Consider the following 19,749-nt stretch of genomic DNA (forward strand, 5'->3'; position numbering starts at 1 on the left):
CTGCAAGCACTAATGTAAAGCCACAAACATTCTGCATGACAACGCTGCAAGAGGTAATTCCCCTATAAAGTGGGGAGATTACATGGCATGGATATGAAAGATGCTTATTTTCCTATTTCAATGCAGCAGACCAGCACTAGCAATTCAAGGTTCTACCCTTCGGAATATTCTCAGCTCCAACGGTATTCACCAAAGAACTGGCGGTGGTGGCGGCGCACCTGGGAGTCAATGCCAGTGTACCCCTATCTGGACGACTGGCTGATCACAGGAGAAACTGCCCATCTTTGCAAACAAAACAAGCAAAGAACCATAAATCTCCTTTTCCAATTGGGCTTTTCAATAAACGAGAAAAAGTCAAGTCTTGTACCAAACATATCAAAACAGTTCCTAGGAGCTGTATTAGACACAAAGACAGGCTTAGCCATTCCGTCCATGGAAAGAGTACAAAACATGCTTCGGCAAATATCCCAGTATCAAGCCGGTCTCCAGATAAGCGTACGCAAAGCAATGCAGTTACTAGGCGTGATGGCATTGTGCATTTATCTGGTCCCACACGCACGTCTGCGCATGCGACCAATGCAGGAATGGTCAGCAAAACAATGGTCTCAGGCAAGTGGTCAGTGGGAGGATTTAGTGGTCGTTTCGCCTACACTGGTTCAAAACCTATGCTGGTGGTCAAGAGAAAATCTGTTAAAGGGAAAATCCTTCCATGATCCGGAAGCGCAAGCGATTGTCACAACAGATGCGTCACTTTCCGGGTGGCGGGGTCATTACCGTCACCACACAGCACACGGTCTGTGGACACAAGTCACGGCACAGAAGCATATAAACCTACTGGAACTACTAGCAGTCATCAAAACACTGCAGGGATTCGAGTTGCAACTGACAAATCAGTCAGTTCAGATTCTAACAGACAGCACAACTGCCATGTTTTATATCAACAAACGGGGGAGAGCACACTCTCCAAATCTGTCCAAGTTGGGTCAGAAAATATGGAAGTGGGCACTCAGACGAGGGATGTCCCTATCCTCCCAACATGTTCCTGGGGTACTCAACACTCTAGCAGACTCTCTGAGCAGAGACCCACTACCAGAAGAACACAAGTGGCAACTAGACTCAAACGTTGTAGACCACATATTCTCGCAGTTGGGTTACCCTACAATAGACTTGTTCTCCCCAAGAGAAAACAAGCAATGCCCAGACTTCGCGTCCAGGTTCCCCCAACCAGACTCCAAGGGGAACGCCCTATGGCGGTCAGGGAAATTTGCTTATGCTTTTCCCCCGACACCATTAATGAGCAGGATAGTGAACGAGATGCACAGAGAACATATGACGCTCTTCCCAGTTGCTCCTATGTGGGCGAGACAACCGTGATATCCGCATCTGCACAAGTTGGCGATGTGCGATCCCTTCAAGCTCCTTTACTTAACCAACCTATTAACCCAACACGGGGGGACAACGGTGCACCCACAACCACATTGTATGAACTTGCCAGCATGGCTCCTGAAGTCATAGTGTTTGGACACTTGATTCTTCCACAACGGTGTATGGATAGCCTCAAGGAGGCACGAAAATCAAACACTAGGCACTGCTATTTCGACAAGTGGAAAAGATTTGTCATTTGGTGCCAGTCAAAATAAATGAATCCTGTAGAATGTACTCCTTCACGCATTCTAAATTATATGCTGCACTTGTTAGACTCGTGGTTAGTCTTTAACTCTATAAAAGTCAACCTGGCAGCTTATACCAGCTCTCAGAGTAAAGTCTTGTGGTGGAAAGTACCAGTCATTAAAGCATTCATGGAGGGAGGAAAGAAACTTCACCCTCCGATTTCTAATCCCCCGCCAGGATGGGATCTCTATGTAATAATAGCAAAGCTTGTGGAGACCCCCTTTCGAGCCTATGCACCAAGCGAGTCTTAAACACCTTACCTACAAGACTGCCTTCTTAGTGGCTTTACTTCCATAAGAAGAGTCAGTGAATTACAAGCAATGTCAGTGCAGGACCCTTTCTTTATTATCCATAAAGATAAATTGGTTTTACATACTCATCCTAGGTTCTCACCTACAATCATTTCTAAATTCCACGTGAACCAATCCATTGAGCTCCTGGCCTTCTTTCAGAAGCCATCTAGCTCAGCTGAGGTCAAACTCCACACACTAGATGTGCGGAGAGCGATTCTCTACTACGTAGATAAGACCCGGCCACTTAGAAAAACAGATCAACTGTGTGTCTCCATAGCAACAGGCAGTGAAGGAGAACGCATTTCCTAGAATGCTATCTCCAGATGGATAGTCAGATGTATACAATTATGCTATTCATTATCAAACAAGACACTTCCTTTCACACCAACAGCTCACTCCACACGGAGCACAGGAGCTACTCTGGCTTTTATCGCAAATGTCCCCTTAGACAGCATTTTCAAAGCAGCTACATGGAGCTCAGTACATACTTTCACTCGGCACTACTGCATTGACACACCTTCCAAAGCAGATACACAGGTGGGACACGCAGTTCTAAAACATCTATTTGCCACTGCTCCTGGTCACGACCCACCACCTTCTCATAACAGTGCTCGCTGATCTTTGCATAGCATGTGATCTAAGCAGATTCCACAAGCCTCAGAAGGGATACATTACTCACCGTAATCGTATTTCTGATGCTTGTATCTGCATAGAATTTCATGCGCCCACCCATCCTCCCCTGGGAGAAGATGCATATATGTTATATGAGCTTTCTGTCTTTATCTGCTTGGATACAACTGTACTCTACAACTGTACTCACATTATACTTCATGCAACCTCATGTCAGAACAAAACAATCTGAGGGACCTCGACCCATGAATGTCCATGGTTAGAGTGGACGTCCCACTAGGGATAGTATTACTGGCACGCCCTGTCGACGTCCCTTTCGAATTTTGAAAACAACAACTGTAATACTCTTCAGCTTCCACTAGATGTCGGCTTATGCATAGCATGTGAATCTAAGCAGATACAAGCATCAGAAATAAGATTACAGTGAGTAATGTATCCCATATGAGTCATATATTCTAATGGATTATTTGCTCCGATGGATTCCTTATCTATGATATCCCTATCCCAGCACAGCTGTTCACGGGAACCTTTCTGTCATTTGGGGGCACAAAGGGGCTCCGCGTCGGCTCTGTCTGAAGATGTGACACAGGTAGCAGCACCATCAGCTTCAGCTACATGGTCCCACTGCATCTGTTGCAACCGGCAGGGTACCCTCTGGGGACCACTCCTGTATGCCTAAGAACTCCGGCCTGGACCACAAAGTGACTGAGATCTCTCTGTGCCGACAGGCACTGCATTCGTACGCTGCAGCCTTCGGCACTGCCGTCATCAGCTTCCTGGACACCGCTGCTCCTCGAGAATACATACCACTCACTAGGGACGCCTTAATGTCAAAGATCTACGACATCTCTGACAAGGAAGGGGGGGGGGCAACCAGGTCCCCTTTGGGCTTGAACCTATGGGTTCTAGGAGGTGAGGAAAACTTCTAAAGGTGGGGATGTGCTGGACCTGGCAGAGGACCTGCAGGTGGCCTTTGGCCTCACCACCTGCCCAGAAATGGACGTCTTAGAAGCTGCCATCCCATGAAAGCCTCAAGCCACCTTCCAGCGTTTGATGGCCAATACTCTAGGGCTATCTGCTCCATCTAGGTCCAAGGTTCAGTACGAACTTTAAGATATTCTGGACGATTCCCCCAAGAAAGAGACACTCCTATTCTTTGGTGTCAGTGGTGGGCCCCTTATTGGAGGAGTGGGAGAAACATGCCTCTGTTCTGGCAGTGGACAGGGAACTGGCAAGGAAACACTGCCTCACTCCGTCGGACCCGGTCTTTCTCTCCTCCCATGCGTCGCCTAAAAGCTTGGTGGTTCAGGCCCGATGGCTAACCTGAAGACTTCTATCTTTCCGTCCCTTCCACCGGACAAATGCTGCAATCAGGTCTGGAAATGGCAGATTGTGTGTGCGCAAGTCCATGGCCACTAGCACAGTGGTCAGGTGCCACTCTTGGCTGAGGACATCTGAGTTTGCAGCCGATGTCCATCCCAGACTATTGGACATGCCTATCGAAGGCCAAAACCTTTTTGGAGCTAAGGCTGACTCCACCCTCCAGAAGGCCTAGTCGTCTAAGGCAACAGTTAAGTACTTGGGGGCTAGTGGTGCAAAGGCTCTCTGCACCCCTTTCTCGCCTTTGCCCCGAGGGGATGTAGTCAGTCTGCCCTGGGAAGAGGGTAGGGCAGGCTCTTCCTGAGAGGTAGTGGAAGGGGTACCCAGTGGGGTGGCGTTGCAGCGGATGCTGTTGCCGCTGCACCCTATGGTGACAAGCCTCAGTGACAGGCTTTGCCACTCGTCACGAGTGGGGGGGGTGGCGTTCCTTTTTTGGCCCGGAATGGGTAAAATCACGTCCAACGCTTGGGCCTTACAGGTAATCCGACAAGGATATTGACTACCATTCCTTCAGTGCCCATCGGACCATGGCCCTCTGGCCACCCCCTTTGTCTCCAGGCCCAGTCCTCCTGGAGGAGGTCCATACGCTTCTGTCAAAAAGCACAATCGAGATGGTTCTACGCTCAGAACGAGGAAGGGGGTGGCTCTCTGCCTATTTTTAGTGCCGAAGAAGGATGGATGCTTGCACCCCATTCTGTATCTGCGGTTGATGAACTTGTTTCTACGCAAGGACAAGTTCAAGATGGTTACTCTAGCCCAGATTCAGCAAGCCCTCGATCTGCAGGACTGGTTGGTTTCCCTGGACCTACAGGATGCTTGCTTCCATGTGCCGATTCATCGAAAGCAAAGGAAGTACACCTAATGTTCATGGTGGGCCACCACCGTTGACAATTCAAAGTCCTGCCACTTGCTCTTTCCTCAGCTCCCCAGTTTTTATAAAGCTGCTGACAGTGGTAGCAGCTCATCTCAGGATTGGGGTATTCATGTCTTTCCCTATCTGGACGACTGGCTCATCCGAGCTCATTCCCCAGATCTGGTGTCGAAGCACCTACTCCATGCATGCACACTTTTTCACAGCTTGGGCTTTTTCCTGAACTTCAAAAAGTCTCAAATATCGCCATCCCAGTCTCTCCGATTAATTGGGGCAGTCTTGGACACTCGCCTGGGCAGGCTTTTCCTGCCGAGGATCGAGTGGCGAACATCTTTCGGATGTCAATGTCCTCCAATGCCAGGAACACGTCTCGGCTTGGCATTCCTGTGCCTTCTGGGCCTCATGGCCTCCTGCATCCTTGTGATACCGGCAGCGAGGTTGCACATGAGATCGCTTCAGTGGCTTCTCCGTTGCCAATGGTTGCAGTTTCAGGACCTTGTTTGTTTGTTTGTTTCTTTATTTCTAATGCGCACCAAACCTGGAGGTAACAGGGCGCAGCAATAAGAAGATGCAAGGCTTACAAAGTTTCAAATAATTCACAATATAACCACATAAATGTACAGGTAAAATTACTTACAGGCAGGAGATAGGTATAAATGTTCAGATTATATACAATTCAAATCTATGCAGTACAATTCCAACTATTATTTACAATGATGGGCAGCGTCGGCGCAGTGTAGTATTGTGTAGGCAGTTGTGAAAGTCTAACTAGCCTTCAGTCAAGTTGAGATGGGTGATATATCTCTTTCTAAAGTGTAGGTAAGGTTGGTCTACTCTCAGCTCGTGAGGCAGGAAGTTCCAGAGTTTGGCATCTTTCACAGGAAAACTATTGCCACCAATCTTGGTGAGCCTAAATCTCGGTACCACGAGACAGTTAGTATTACTAACCCTTGTTGGCCTACTGGAAGTTCTTCTCATCAGTTTGTCTATTAAGTAGCTAGGTGCAACATTGTTTAATGCTTTGTGGGTCAAGGAAGCCATTTTTAACAGTATTTTATTGTAGGGAGAGCCACTTGTGTTGACGTCGAGGCAATGTGTATTCTTTTGTTCATGCCTAGTGCGTTATTTTGCTAAATTTGTAACCTCTGGATGATTGCTTTGTTAGCACCACTGTAGAGAGCATTGCAGTAATCTAACCTAGAGAGGATTAATGCTCTAGCCAGGATAATGCAACTGTCATTTGAGAGAAATCGCTTACCAGCTCTAATAAGCCTACATGTGTAGGCTGTGGTAGAGGCCAGAGATTTCACTTGTTTATCAAAGGACATTGTTGAGTCAAGGTAGAAGCTAAGGGTTTTTACCTCCTTGGAAACCTTAATAATGTTTCCGTCAATGGTAAATGAAAAGTATTCGTGACCTAATTTATTGATGTTAGAGAGAGTACCTAGAATGATCACCTCTGTCTTGTCATCATTCAGGCATAGACCCTGGGTGGCCATCCATGCCTGGATGATGAGATATACCCTATTCACCAGCGCCGAGACCTTACAATGAGCCCCAGAAGGCAGGAGGAGAATCTGTGTATCATCTGCATAGTTAGTGTAGGGGATACCCAGAAGGTCCAGATCATCGGACAAGGGTTTGGTGAATATATTGTATAGAGTATGGGAAACGCAAGAGCCCTGAGGTACACCACACAGGATTGGGTGGGGTCCGCTGCTGCCGATGGGGAGAACACCCTCATAGTTCTCTCGCTCAGGAAAGAGTCTATCCATTTGATAGCTTCTGTGGAAAAGTGGCCTGCTAAGTCCAGGTGCCTACAAAGGATCTTAAGATCCACCAGGACAAATGCAGCTGAGAGATCAAGTAATAGGAGCAATGCTGTCTTCCCTTTATCTCTCAGCTCATCAATCTGTGTTTTCAAGTCAATCAAGGCAGTTTCTGTCCCATGTAGAGGGCGGAAGCCAGATTGTCTAACCCCTAAAGGTTTATGCAGCTCAAGGTACTTTTGAATCTGCGTACAGGCAACTTTGTCGAGTATTTTAGGTAGAAATGGTACCGTTGTGAGGGGGCGGTAATTGGTAGCAATAAGTGGATCTAAAGTTTGCTTCTTTAGGAGTCGGAGAACCCAGGATTGTTTTAAATTGGCCGGGATAGTGCCGGAGGAGAATGAAGCATTGATCAATTTAGAGATAAATGGGGAGGGGTCTCTAGCAGCATCTTTTATAATCTGTGCTGGGCAAATATCCCCTTTGCAATTGGATGGTTTAAGGAATAAGATGTTTTTTTCTACCTCTAAAACAGATGTTTTGGTAAAGGGGAATCTATTAGTCTGGGCAGTAGGTATATCACTAAGTGGAAGAGTATTAGCGGAATGTGGTAGGTTCAGAGAATCTTTCTTTAGTTTTATTTTATTTTGGAGAGTGTTTATTTTATTAGCTAGTGCCTGTTGAATATCCGAGCACCAGATCTTGTTTTTGTTACATATGTCAGGTATAGAGATTGGGGACTCAAGTTCTTTTAGTATGGTAAATAATTCCTTCATACTTGAGTTAGATTTAACAATGTGTTCGTTATAATAGTTCCGTTTTGCCAGGCAGACTTCATTTTTATAATGCACAGAGGTAGTTTTTAGCTTATTTTTCTTCTCAATGGAGGGGCATAGTCTCCAGACAGTTTCACACTTTCTCTTCAGTAGACGCAGGTCCTTTAGTTGTGGGGTGAACCACTTGTTAAGGTGGGCTTTAGCTTTACTTGTTATTAATTTGAGTGGAGCAATTTTATCCAATGCGGTAAGCATGATTTTGTTGTATTCATGCACCAGGGTACTCGGGTCAAGATTATCGGGAAATGCATTTAAGGTGGGGAGGATAGCAGGAATCACTTTGTCCACAGTGATGTTCTTTTTATTTCTAGTTAGACAAGGTGGAGCCTTGTGTGAGGTTATCTGTTGGGGTCTGGTAGTTGATAGTGTGAAGGACACAAGTGAATGGTCAGTCCATAGTTGAGGCGTGATGGCGGTAATGGTACCTGTGCAATTGTAGTCGGCTATCCAGTCTAAAGTTCTGCCCTTTAAATGAGTAGGTTTGTTAACTTTTTGCGGCAGGCCAAATGCATTAATGGTATTGGCTATTTCTAAGGCATGCTTGTCCGCTGGATCATTAAATCCTAAGTTTGTCGCCTAGCAACAGTAGTTGGTAGGTAGGTTTAAGGTTGTTGGCGAGTATGCTATGCAAGTCTTCCTTGAATGTCCCAAGGTCTGTAAATTAGGTGCATAGTAAGTGATTGGGAGTTGTTTAGAGGGAGTTTTACAGTGAGAATTTCACATGATTGCACAGTTTGGTGGGGGACTAGTCTCAATGATAGGCTCTCTCTGGATATGATGGCGATTCCTCCACCTCGGGTTCCATCTCTGTCTTGTCTGGAGATGGTGTATCCGTCTGGTATGGCTAGCAGAAGCACAGGTCCTGCGGCATTGTGTAGCCAGGACTCTGTTATGGCAAGGAAGTCCAAGGTACCTTCTGTAATTAGATCAGCTATATCTATGGCGTGGGCCATGAGGGATCTCGCATTTAGAAGTGCTCCCTTAAGGGAATGAGCCTCTGTTTTAGCTGAGGTCTGGAGGGGAGTCGGAATATTGGGGACCATAGATTTAGGATTAGATGTCCTGCAGGTCTTGAACCAGGTAGTTCAGGATCTCGCGTGGTAGTCTGTGCGAGACAAATTGCTGAGAGGAACGTTGTTTTGCAATTCTTGGCTACTGAGAGGGTGGAGGTACAAGGAGTATAACTTGTCGGACAACGTCCTCGATGTGCTCCTTTCTACTCAGAGACCTGCTACAACATCCATTTATGCCTGCAAGTGGCACACATTTTCGGTTTGGTGCTGGGAGAGGGACCTGGATCCTTTATCGTTCGCTCTATCCCCTGTACTGGATTTTCTGTTTTCCTTGGCCCATGCGGGCCTGCCGATTGGCTCTACAAAGTGTTATCTCGCCGCTATTTCAGTTTTCAAGTGGTCCCCGGAACAGGACTCGTATTCGCAATCCCGACTCATATGCAGTTATTGCTGGACTTGTGTAACCAGTATCCACCTTGCCAATTTGTGGTTTTGCCGTGGAATTTGAATTTAGTTATAACGTTTCTAATGAATGCTCTGATTGACCTCCTTCATTCCTGTTCCATTAGGTTACTCACCCTTAAGATAGTTTTCCTGGTTGCTCTCACTTCCACGAGATGGGTTAGTGAGCTCCAGGCATTGTCTGTTTTAAGTCCTTATTTGTTTTTTTTAATCCAAAGGCAACGTTGAGAGTGAGACCCTCCTTTCTGCCGAAGGTGGTCTCGGATTTCCATCTTTCTCAGAAGATCAATTTTTCTGTGTTTTTTCCTCCACCTCACCCTTCCAAGGCAGAGGAACGATTGCATTGGCTGGACCCAGTACAGGCCCTGAGGTTGTAAGTCTCTCGTGCGAGAGAGGCTAGGAAGGATGACCAACTTTTGTTGGTTATATTTGTGCTCGTGATGGCAGGGATGTGACCAAACAAACCCTGTCCAGGAGCATTGTTCTCTGCATCTCAGAATGCTATGATCTGGCTGGGAAGGATGTGCCTCAGGGTCTCAGAGCTCATTCTACCAGAGGAGTGGCTGTCACCTGTGCCCTGCAGAGGGGAGTCCCGGTCCTGGATATTTGCCAGGTGGCAACGTGGGAATCTTTGCACACGTTTGCTAAGCATTACTGCTTGGATTCCCTTGCGGGTCAGGATGTCCGTTTTGGTAGGGCAATCCTACAGAGTTTTCTGGTTTAGGTGCTGTCCTTGCTTCCTCCTTCCTCCAGATTTACGTACTGCTTTGAGAGTCTATCATATATGAGGAATCTGTGGCAGGAAAGAATCCATTAAAAGAACAAATTACCTACCTCTCCGTAATATTCTTTCTGATGGATGTTCCTCCCACGGAATCCTCATCGCCCTTCCTACCCCCGCCTCTTGCAGAAAGCTAGTACACCATCAGTTCTACGGTCCCTCAGCTTCAGAGTGCTAGGGAAAAAGGGTGGAACGGAGGTCATGGGGCGCAGTGCCGCTATATATGCTGACACCAACATCATGTCTGACGTGGGGCGCACATAGGCGTTGGCGGAAACGTTTCCGGAGAACAGCTATGCTGGAATTGGCAGATCATAAATGAGAAATCTGCAAGAGGAACATCCACCAGAAAGAGCATTAGCGAGAGGTAAGCAATGTGTTCTTCTTCAATGTTACATCTTTACATCCATGCGCTTTGGATCACAGCTTAATGTGTGAGGTCAGGTGCATTTCCTGAGAGAGCTTTATTATACAGTATTATGTGTTTTCAGGGGCAGGTCTATATTACTCTTAGCCTGAAAGCGCTGTAAATCAGCAGTAAAATTTTAAATATGTGGCAGCCGCCGGGAACAAAGGACACTTATGTCCCATTTTTATGTTCTGCCTGAGGCAGAAGTTGTGTTTTCCTCTGGAGAGGCCAAGCATTGGGCCAGCACGCGACTGAGATCATCAGTGCGTGCATCTGAGAGGAGAAAGATCCTGGACTTAATGGGTATTAGCACTCGGCAGGGTGTGTGGGTGCAAGGGTGTGGCGGCCTCCCAGCCAATCAGGAGGCTTGCATCGTGGTCTTTGCCTCATGGTGAAGACCCTGCTCTGATCTTTCTCAGAAGTGGGAGGCCGCCAACTGCTCCGCTGGGAAAGCAGGAAAGTCTGCGCCACACTTCCCTTACCCATGACAGGATGCTAATAGCAATAAACCCCTCGGTGCAGGGTGACTTTACCAGGATAGGTAATGCCCGGTCTCACAATAAAACACTCTCACTGGTCCAGGCATTACCTGGCCCAGTAAAGTCACCGCCCGTCAGGGTTTATTGCTTAAGTAGATATTTGTTAAAAATCCGCTTGTCATTTTAGCATATGCGGGCCATTCTGTTCATGGCACTTTACTTTTTATGAAGGTCCTTCAGTTCCAGCTGAAGAATACTTCATGCTGAGTGCCAAATTAGTTGATTTTTGTGATGTGAATTGCTTAGAATGGGAGTTGAAGTTAGTTTGGGGATTTGTTGTCATTTGTGCAGCACCTCATTCAGAAACTCTGGGTGCTTCAGGGTACTTGGGCGCAAAACGGAAATAAATATAGCATTAGACAACAGATTATTTGATCAAAAGACATAAATACACAAAACACAAGATACTAAAACGATAGCCAGGCAATGACCAGGGGAACAATCAAAACTCTGCTGAAGGCGACTTTATCAGTCTGGTGGGGAGGAAACCTTTGCTTATGTGACCCTGGTACCAGGATGCCTTATGCTTAAAGCATAGGACCTTGAAATCCGACTTGTGTCCAATGGGAAACCAATCGCAGGTTGGCATGAACTGCGGCTTCAGCTAGTGGCATGCCCGCATGGGTTAGACTAGTGTAGACTGATATGAAAAATGAAGTTGGACATTAATAATTTACCTCTTTCAAGGTTCTCTGCTTGATTTTTTTTCCATCCAATAGGCAGCTGAACTCGCCATAAAGTTCCTGTCACCGACCCGAAGCCTTGAAGTTATCCACATAGTGGGCCCTGCGCTGATTGGCATCAAGAAGCACAGTGCGGTAAGATCTTTGATGCCTCATCCTTTCATAATTTGGTAGTTACAATCTGTGACATTTCTGTGCTTAAAACATGCAAATAATAGTTTTGAATGTTTCAGTTTATCTATATTAGAACAGCATGTAGTGGAGGTGGATGGAAAAGTAATATGAAAGCGATGAGTGGTTGCTGTTGTATAGAATGTATAGAATACTATGAACAAGTACCCATACTCTGCATGGGTTCTGTAGACAGACACTCCTCAATTGTTGAAAATCAATGATCCTGTAGGTTGCGGTTCCGAGTCGCTTATTACTTGATGTGCTTTGCACTGGGAATTAAACTGCATTGAGAATGGGTGTGTGTGGCTGGCTGACATACCCCGGAGCAGACGTGGAGGGGAGAGAATTAGCGTGCTGCAGCATATTGTGACCTTCTGTGCGCTCTCCCCACCTATCGCCTCACCCTGGCGCAGTGCATTGCGATACACATATCTCAGAAACTGTGTGTCCTAGGGCCTTGAAACATGGTTTTCGAGGCCTTTGAGTTTTGTTCCTCCCCTTGAGATACTTAAAATGAGCTTGGTCCGGTCCTTCTACGACCACATTAATGGTCCGCCGATTTCAGACAACCGTCTCATGTGAAGGGGCTGAAATCCGGGGAAAGGAGTGGGATGTCCAAATGTCATGTAGCTAGTACTTTCTGGAGGATCCCAACAGGTAACTATGCCAAATTCTGTGCAGATTGGTGGAACGGTTTGGGATTGTATAAGGAACAAACTAACAGATTTGTTGCTTTATATATAGAGATAGTACTGTAAAGAACAAGTATTGCGATTGGTGAATGGTGTGGCAGTGTAAGAGGCTGAGTAATGGCTGTAGTAGTTCCACTGTAAAAGTACAAGCATGTATTACATCATCGCAGTGGACGGCAGCATGAGATGCATTTCTGTGGTGTGTGGGGGAAGCAAGTGTATAAAGATCAACTGCTCTTTACTAACATTGGTGGAATGGCAGTGTTCAGTGACTGAGTTTCTGTGTGCATGTTAGGAGGATAGTATTGTGAGAGACAGTGCTGTCCATTGTTCTGACTGCAATGATATCCATGACAGAGGCTTAATGTTGCTTGTTCTGGCTGCAATTATCATACTTTGGAATGTTCCTTAATCCTTATGGCTGTGATCATGGCACTGAGATGCCAAGTATTTTCCTTCAGGGCTGAGATAAGTGGCTGAGTGCAGCATCTTCTAAACTCAGTGGCCCTCATTACAAGTCCGGCGGTGGACCATGGTGCTATTAGCACCATGGTCCATGCCGGATTCTGCCATGGTGGATGGCGGAATTACCGCCCCATTCCAAGGTGAGTGGGGCGGTAATTCACCATTCACCATTTGCCCTTCCCCATTCCCATTTTTGCCCCATAGGGCATAATGGGGATGGGGAAGGCGCTAATTACGGCACCGTAAATTACGGTGCCGTAATTAGCACCAAGGTCGCTTAGCGCCTTGGACTTTAACACCTGCAAAAAGCAGGCGTTAAAGTGTGAATCAGGCGTTAAGGGTTAACGGCGTCGACGGCGCCGTTAAACCCTTAACGCCTGACTTGTAATGAGGGCCAGTCTCTGCTATTGCTGTCAACTCTGCAAAGACAAGCGATACTGAGTCTCTCACGCTGCTATGCACCTAGGGAGAACAATACTCAGCTTTCTCAAATTGCCATCACCCCTTAGGAAAAGGATGACTTGCCACTCACATGGCCACCACCGTGCAGCCAGAATGGCATTTAGTTATTCATACGTTTCTATTGTTTTTAAGAGTGTGTGTTTTTAAGAGTGTGAGCTAAACCCCAATGGGGGTTGAAACACTGTACATGTGTAAGGGTGGGACCTGCATCATAAATTACCTTTGAATAACTTATCAAAGAATTTGGAAAGAGATACTTTTGCAGGTTGGTGAAATGAGACCGGTCATTTAGATGGAGCCTGTGTAACATTGATCATTTATATAGTGTAAAACAAGAACAATGTATAGAATTAGACACAAATGGTTCACATATGTTGAGCAGAGTGAAACATGCCATATAGGTTGCATCCTATATATGCACTAGATTGTTGAATGGAGAACATATAGCATCGATTCTCAGCATGGCAGGACCCCTTAAACTTGACTTGATTAGTAATGGTGTAGATTATCAGAGTAGGTTGGCAGGACTCAATTTAATATCTCGCGCCTTGAAACACTTGTGTTTAGGCGCGTTATAAATGCCATATCATATCATATATCAAATGGAAAGTGGATTTTCATGTTTCCTTACGTTGTTACCTCACCAGATACAGTTGGATTGCATGGTTAGCAGATATAAAAATCGAATGATCTCTCATGAGGTAGGTGACCTCGATAGAGGAATGCTCAACCTAAGGCACTGACATCATATCATCTAGAAGGAATTCTGGCTGGGCGAGAACGGCGTGAGACAGTACAACTCGGTCTAGCTGGAATGATTGTGTGAGCACTTAAGTATTTCTTGTTCTGGCTGTGAAGATGACCGTCTAAGAGGATGAGTGCTCCTAGACCATGGGTAGTGGAGCAATGGATGGACTCCAATTGGATGTGCCTCAACGGAAAAAAACAGAGCTTATGATATTTGGCTCATCTTCAGCCAGAGCAAAACTATCTTCCTCCTATAAGTCCTTCCAGATTAAAGACACACCCATACCGGTCCTGTGTAAGGTGGTTAAAACCCTTGGTATGATGCTAGAAGCATCGCTTGGGGCGGATGCTCAAGTACAATATATAAAAAAAACTGTGCCTACCACCTCAGACTAATAAAAGCTATTAGACCCTTCATATCAGAGGTCAACTGCGTGACCATAGCAAGAGCGACTATCATGTTGCGACTTGACTATGGCAACACTCTAGTCCTGGGTGACTCCAAGCAGTGTCTGCAAGGTTACCAAGTTGTCCAAAACAATGCGGTTAGAATCGTTAAACTCAAAACTAGATCCGAGCACATCAGCAATTCCAGAAGGGAGCTTCACTGGTTAAAAATCGAAGACAGGGTACACTTCAAGACCTTAACCATCGTGCACAGATGTATTCATGGTAAAGCCCCAGCTTACCTAAAAACCAGGATTAAACCATATGTTCCAAGTAGAACACTGAGATCGTCCCACCTTGGTAAAATCTCAGTGGCCCCACACAAACTCAAAAGCGGCCTAGGCAGATCCTTCCCGACCATCGCAGCCTCTCTTTGGAACAATCTCCCAGACCACATAAGATTGGAAACCAACTACATCCGCTTACGTAAACAGGTGAAAACCCATATTTTTAAATAAACGACAGCCCCCGTCAAGGCCTAGCTCAGAGTAAATTTATATGGTAGTCCCGTCCTCTTGTTTAGTCGTCTCTTGTGTCCTTGTATCTGCGCCCCGAGGCTCGCGAGCTACCGGCGCATTATAAATACTAAAATAAATAAATAAATAAGTAAATAAATAAAAGTAGTGTCCGTCGGTGTACACTTTGTTTGGGTATAGTGGATGACATTGTGAGTGGTTGAGTTTTTCTTTCTCGAGATAAGTGAGGGAGCATTCCCTGTTCTGGCCGGATAATGGCAAAGTTAGAGGCTGAGTATTCTGGGTTCAATGGATTGCTTTTATCCCGCAGATTCCTCATCATGATAGATAGCCATCTGCTGTTCGGAAAAACTTCGACAGGGGGCGAAATGGACCTTGACTCGGCCGTTGATTGTCGATCAGTGTTATCTGTCTCTCAATCGTTGGCTCTGGACGTGGTTCCATGTTAATATCACCGCAAAAATATTGCGGTACAAAAATATCACCATAATTTTGCCGCTATATTGAGCCATGGACCATGCGGGGGACACCCCTGCAACCCTGCATTATTTTTAAATGAGCGGGGGACACCCCCGCACACCCCGTTCCCACAAATTATCCCCCCCCCCCAAATATCCCCTATGGCGAGACAGACATCCATATGTACGGTGATATTTTTGGTGGGGATAATATGTAGTGATACCCTGGACGTGACATCAGGTGTCGTATATATACCACGTCACTACGCACCGTGACTTAGTGCCTTTTTATTTCGTGCGCATGCACGCTTCATTGGGAACACGACTCGAGTTTACTCGATATTCTTATTGTACTTTGTATGCTTTTTTCTACGATTACCTCGACGCAATGTCATCCCACAGGGTTTCGGGCTTCAAGCGATGCCACAATTGCGAAGCCAAAATGTCTATGACCGACCCCCATGATGTCTGTCACACTTTCATGAGCATTCCTCGAGATCTAAGGTAGAGTTTGCAGCTAAGCTTGTTTCTCAGATCAGTCGGGGGGCACATGGGATACTCCCCATGTGAACAACATGCACTAATCCCTGGATGTGTCGTCCATTTGAGATGCTTCTTTTGGCCAAGAAGTGCAACCTACTGACAAAAAACCTCCTGACATACGCTGTATCTCCTGCCCGTCAATATTTATTTGTTTACTCTCTAACCAACAGGTTGGGAAGGGGGAAGAGCGATGTGGCGAAGTGGCGAAGGTATAACAAAATGTTACCTTCATGGAGATTTGTGTACTCTTTGGGCCTCATAACACTGTTGGTGGTGTGGGGAAAAAAAGTGGTGGTAATTCCGTTACCGTTAATTTTCCCACACCGCCAAATTATGATGTTTGGAAGATTGGAAGATTGACCACAGGCAGTATTACCGCTGTTAGGGAAAATTTTCATTTCTGTGCTAATTACCTTCAACCTTAGAGACCCCCAGCTCTTTTGCTGGACTTATGACTTTTTAATTTTAACCTTAGAGTGAGACCTTTTTCTCACTCTCTCATGTGTTTTTTCCTGATTTGGATTTTGTGTTTTCACTGTTTTTGGAGTCTGACAAACTCTATAGGCATCTGCTTTTTGTATAGAGAAACACAGCACCTTCAGTGCAGTGTCACTGAGAATTCCTTTAGATTTATCTTAAGGTTTAAATACCTTTTCTTGGGTGAACTACAGTTCCCAAGAATATTAAGGTGAAAATGATCTTACTTACATTTTTCCTTTTGTAGGTCCAGCACGCACCATCTTATGTGGAGTGCTGGGGCGTTACTTAGTAGCCCCTTATCCTTCTTTCTCATGTATAACATTTTTTGTTACCCTCACTTCTTCAAATGGTTGGTGGCAGTGGTTTAATGTTTACTACCAGTGTGCTTTTTTACCGCATGCTGAACCCTCAGCTGCAGTACAGCACCCATCAGTGTCCATTTTGTCAAAATGGGTGCTGTCTTCTTGTTTTCTCCATTTTCTGTTTGTGAGGTCTTTCTTGATTTTTACCCTGTGCGTTAGACAGGTTTGAGCCCTTTGTGTGTTTCTCCTTTGGCTGCTTCAGCCCTGAATCCGCCCCTGGCTCCAGTGTGTCTGGAAGGACAGCATGTGAGGGAGGGTCCCAAAACTCCCCTGTCCTTTGTCTCTGTGTGCCTGGACGAAACCAGTCTTGATTGGCCGGCTGACTGGCCGGCTGACTGTCCTGAAAGGACAGCCACCCTGCTGTGTGATTGACAGCCTAGGCTGTGCATGAATGGGAAAACATGCTTAAAAGGCAAGGGTTTTGGGACTAGAGGCAGAGTCGACCACTGAAAGAAACATACGAAGCAGAAATCGTGAAGAGAAGCCTGCTGCAACCTCCTGGTCCTCGAAGTACCTGTGAAGCCCTGCTGCTGTGCTGAATTCTGTTTTCATATCGACAGAGAAGCTCCGGAAGGGACGACTTCTTCCCTTGGATCTGTGGGATCAACTAAGCCTGAGACAAACTCCACTTTGGCGCAATCCCCGACTTACTGTGCCTCTCCGTTGCTGCAGAAGCCCAATGCCTAGGGTCCAGTGTCCATAACCGGTGCAACGTCTGCCGTGGAATGAATCTGGCTAAAAGCTCCAGGAGCCTTCTAAGGACACTTTAGACGCAGGAAATCCTGATCCAGAGCCCCTTCACCAGAGTCCAGGACCGAGAGAGCAAGGAAAGTCCAACCAGAGATATTCGATCTGCATCAGTGCTGTTTGCGAAGTGCTGAAACCACAAAGTGCCACTGAAACAAAGAGAGCCCATAGCTGCCGAAAACCTTCCTGAGTACTGCCCCAGGAGCCCTCCAGACGTCCTCCCTCTTGTCCCCATGACTGAGGCTCAGGAACCAGGGTCTGCTTGGGTTTAGCAAGACTGAATCCAGCTGGACCACTTTTCTTCTAACCAGAGGTACTCTTTTGGCTTGGGGTACTTAACTTCCCGCCTTAAGTCGTGCTGTCTCACTTGAGATTTGCACTTACTTAACTTTCTGAGTTGATTTCAACTCCCTTCTGCACAGACTTAACAGCGTGTGTGCCTCCAGTGATTTTCGGAACTATCTGACTTTGTGAAAGACCTTTATCCAAGAAGTGAATTCGAACTGTAGACTTTGTATAATTGACTTTTGGCTGTCCTGGCTCCCTAAAGGGAACCCTTTTGAATCCATTGACTTTGGGATTGCTTGTCCTTCAATAGGTTGTAATTTGTTGAACACTTTAATGCTGGGAAAAGCTTACCTAGATTTCATTGGAGGATTCAAACTGTCCTCACTTGATAAGAAAGTATGTTCTAACCTTTCTATTTTTCCTTAACCCTTCCTTTGTGAAACTCAGAATCTAAAAATGATATTGGTGTTATATATAAATGCAATACTATCTTTGTTATTGAAGTCACTTCAGGGTGTAGGACAAATGTATTAGCATATCCAAAGAGTATATCCCCAACTTTCTTGATTTTGAAAAGTGATTCCAAAGTTTGCGTGAACCATTACAAACAATTGCCTTTTAAAAGAATGCTTTACTAAAACGTATCTGTAAATAAATAAATAAATGTTTCTAACTGAAATCTTAAGTGTTACTGGGTTACCTATATTGACGGATTTCATCTGTACAGGTCACATTTACCCCTCTTGAGAGGTCTCGGTGCTCAGTCACACTACCAACTTGTGTAGCACAGACCTATACCAAACAGTGGGTTACCTAATACTAAACAATTCAGTGTTGTGTAGTCTCACACGGTGTGACTGCACCAATTCTTACCTTGCGGTACAGTAATTCTGCTGGTGGTAAATCCCAAAAAAATCCCCATTGAGTCCTATGGGGAATTACCATCCTATGGGGAATTACCATCACAGGTAATGTGGCGGTAACAGTAATTGAGTTTGTTCGTCATTCGACAGATCTATAGCCGAATTTACCACCCAACTTGTAATGAGACCCTTAGTCTGAGGCTCTTCCTCCTTGAGAACCTCTACCCAGACATAGACTCTTGCATATGCCAGTGCTCTCATACTACTGATTGGTGTAAACACTGGGGTACTGGTGGTTGAGCATAGTTATATAGTGGATCGTAGGTATCGTTGTTCGGTGTTCTAAATTCTATTGCTGCTTTATGCAGCATCTTTAGAGCAATTTTCCAGCTCAGCCGGCTGCAGTAGTTCCATTCTATGAGGGACCATATTAGATGAGAGCGACAACTTTGAAGCCTGGGAGAGACGATGTTGGGACTTGTTGGGTTCCATTTTTTGGTCTGTGAGGCACCCTGCTGAGGGCAGTACAAGATTATTATATGGCCTTAAAAGTGGTAATGCGTTGAGAAAGTGTAAAATCAAAATATCAGGAAAGACATGACGTTAACATTAACATAACATGTCCTTGTTTTTTGAAGGCTGCAGAACTTTTCTTGAACTTGGATCTCATTAAGGAAGCCATTGATGCCTTCATCGAAGGCGAAGAATGGAACAAAGCAAAGCGTGTTGCTAAGGAACTTGACCCGAGGTAAGAGCCAGTTGTGTACTTGTATTTGAAGTTATTGAAAAAGGGCCTTACAGTAGGTCACAGCAATGTCATAGCTGTCCATGTTTAGGTGGCGTCACAGTAGACTATGATGCAAATGGCAATGGGATCAAAATGCAACATGTCAATGAGTCAATACAAACTGTTTGAAGGCAATTCTGAAAGCAGGAATTGTTATGTTCTTGCTGTTGGGGAGTCCCAGCGATAGGGAGCCAGTAGGTGAAGGATCCGAGGCGAGAGGCAGTGTCCGGTGGGCGAGGAACAGAGAGTTAAGAACGAAGTGTATGAGATGAGGAATATCAAGAAATCGAGGTAGCTAGGTAGGGGAGGGAGTCCTCCAGGCAGTACCCATTAACATGTATGACACTTCATCTGTTTTCTGCATCTGCCTGTCACCCATGCCCAACCTGAGATCTAGTTCTTATGTTAACCATGTCTGGGT

General features: G+C 45.7%; 1 protein-coding gene across 2 annotated transcripts in view; it reads left to right on the forward strand.

Annotated features, from left to right (window-relative positions):
- The window catches only part of IFT172 (intraflagellar transport 172), a 1,218,930-nt gene that overhangs the window by 1,022,192 nt on the left and 176,989 nt on the right, over window positions 1-19,749 (forward strand). For both annotated transcript variants that reach the window (XM_069605452.1, XM_069605451.1), the window contains exons 36-37: window positions 11,374-11,472; window positions 19,180-19,289. In XM_069605452.1, coding sequence (XP_069461553.1) covers window positions 11,374-11,472; window positions 19,180-19,289 — 209 coding nt within the window. The remainder of the gene's footprint in view (window positions 1-11,373; window positions 11,473-19,179; window positions 19,290-19,749) is intronic.

This window comes from Ambystoma mexicanum, chromosome 4p, assembly GCF_040938575.1.
Source record: "Ambystoma mexicanum isolate Mex_15411 chromosome 4p, UKY_AmexF1_1, whole genome shotgun sequence".
NCBI lineage: Eukaryota > Metazoa > Chordata > Amphibia > Caudata > Ambystomatidae > Ambystoma > Ambystoma mexicanum.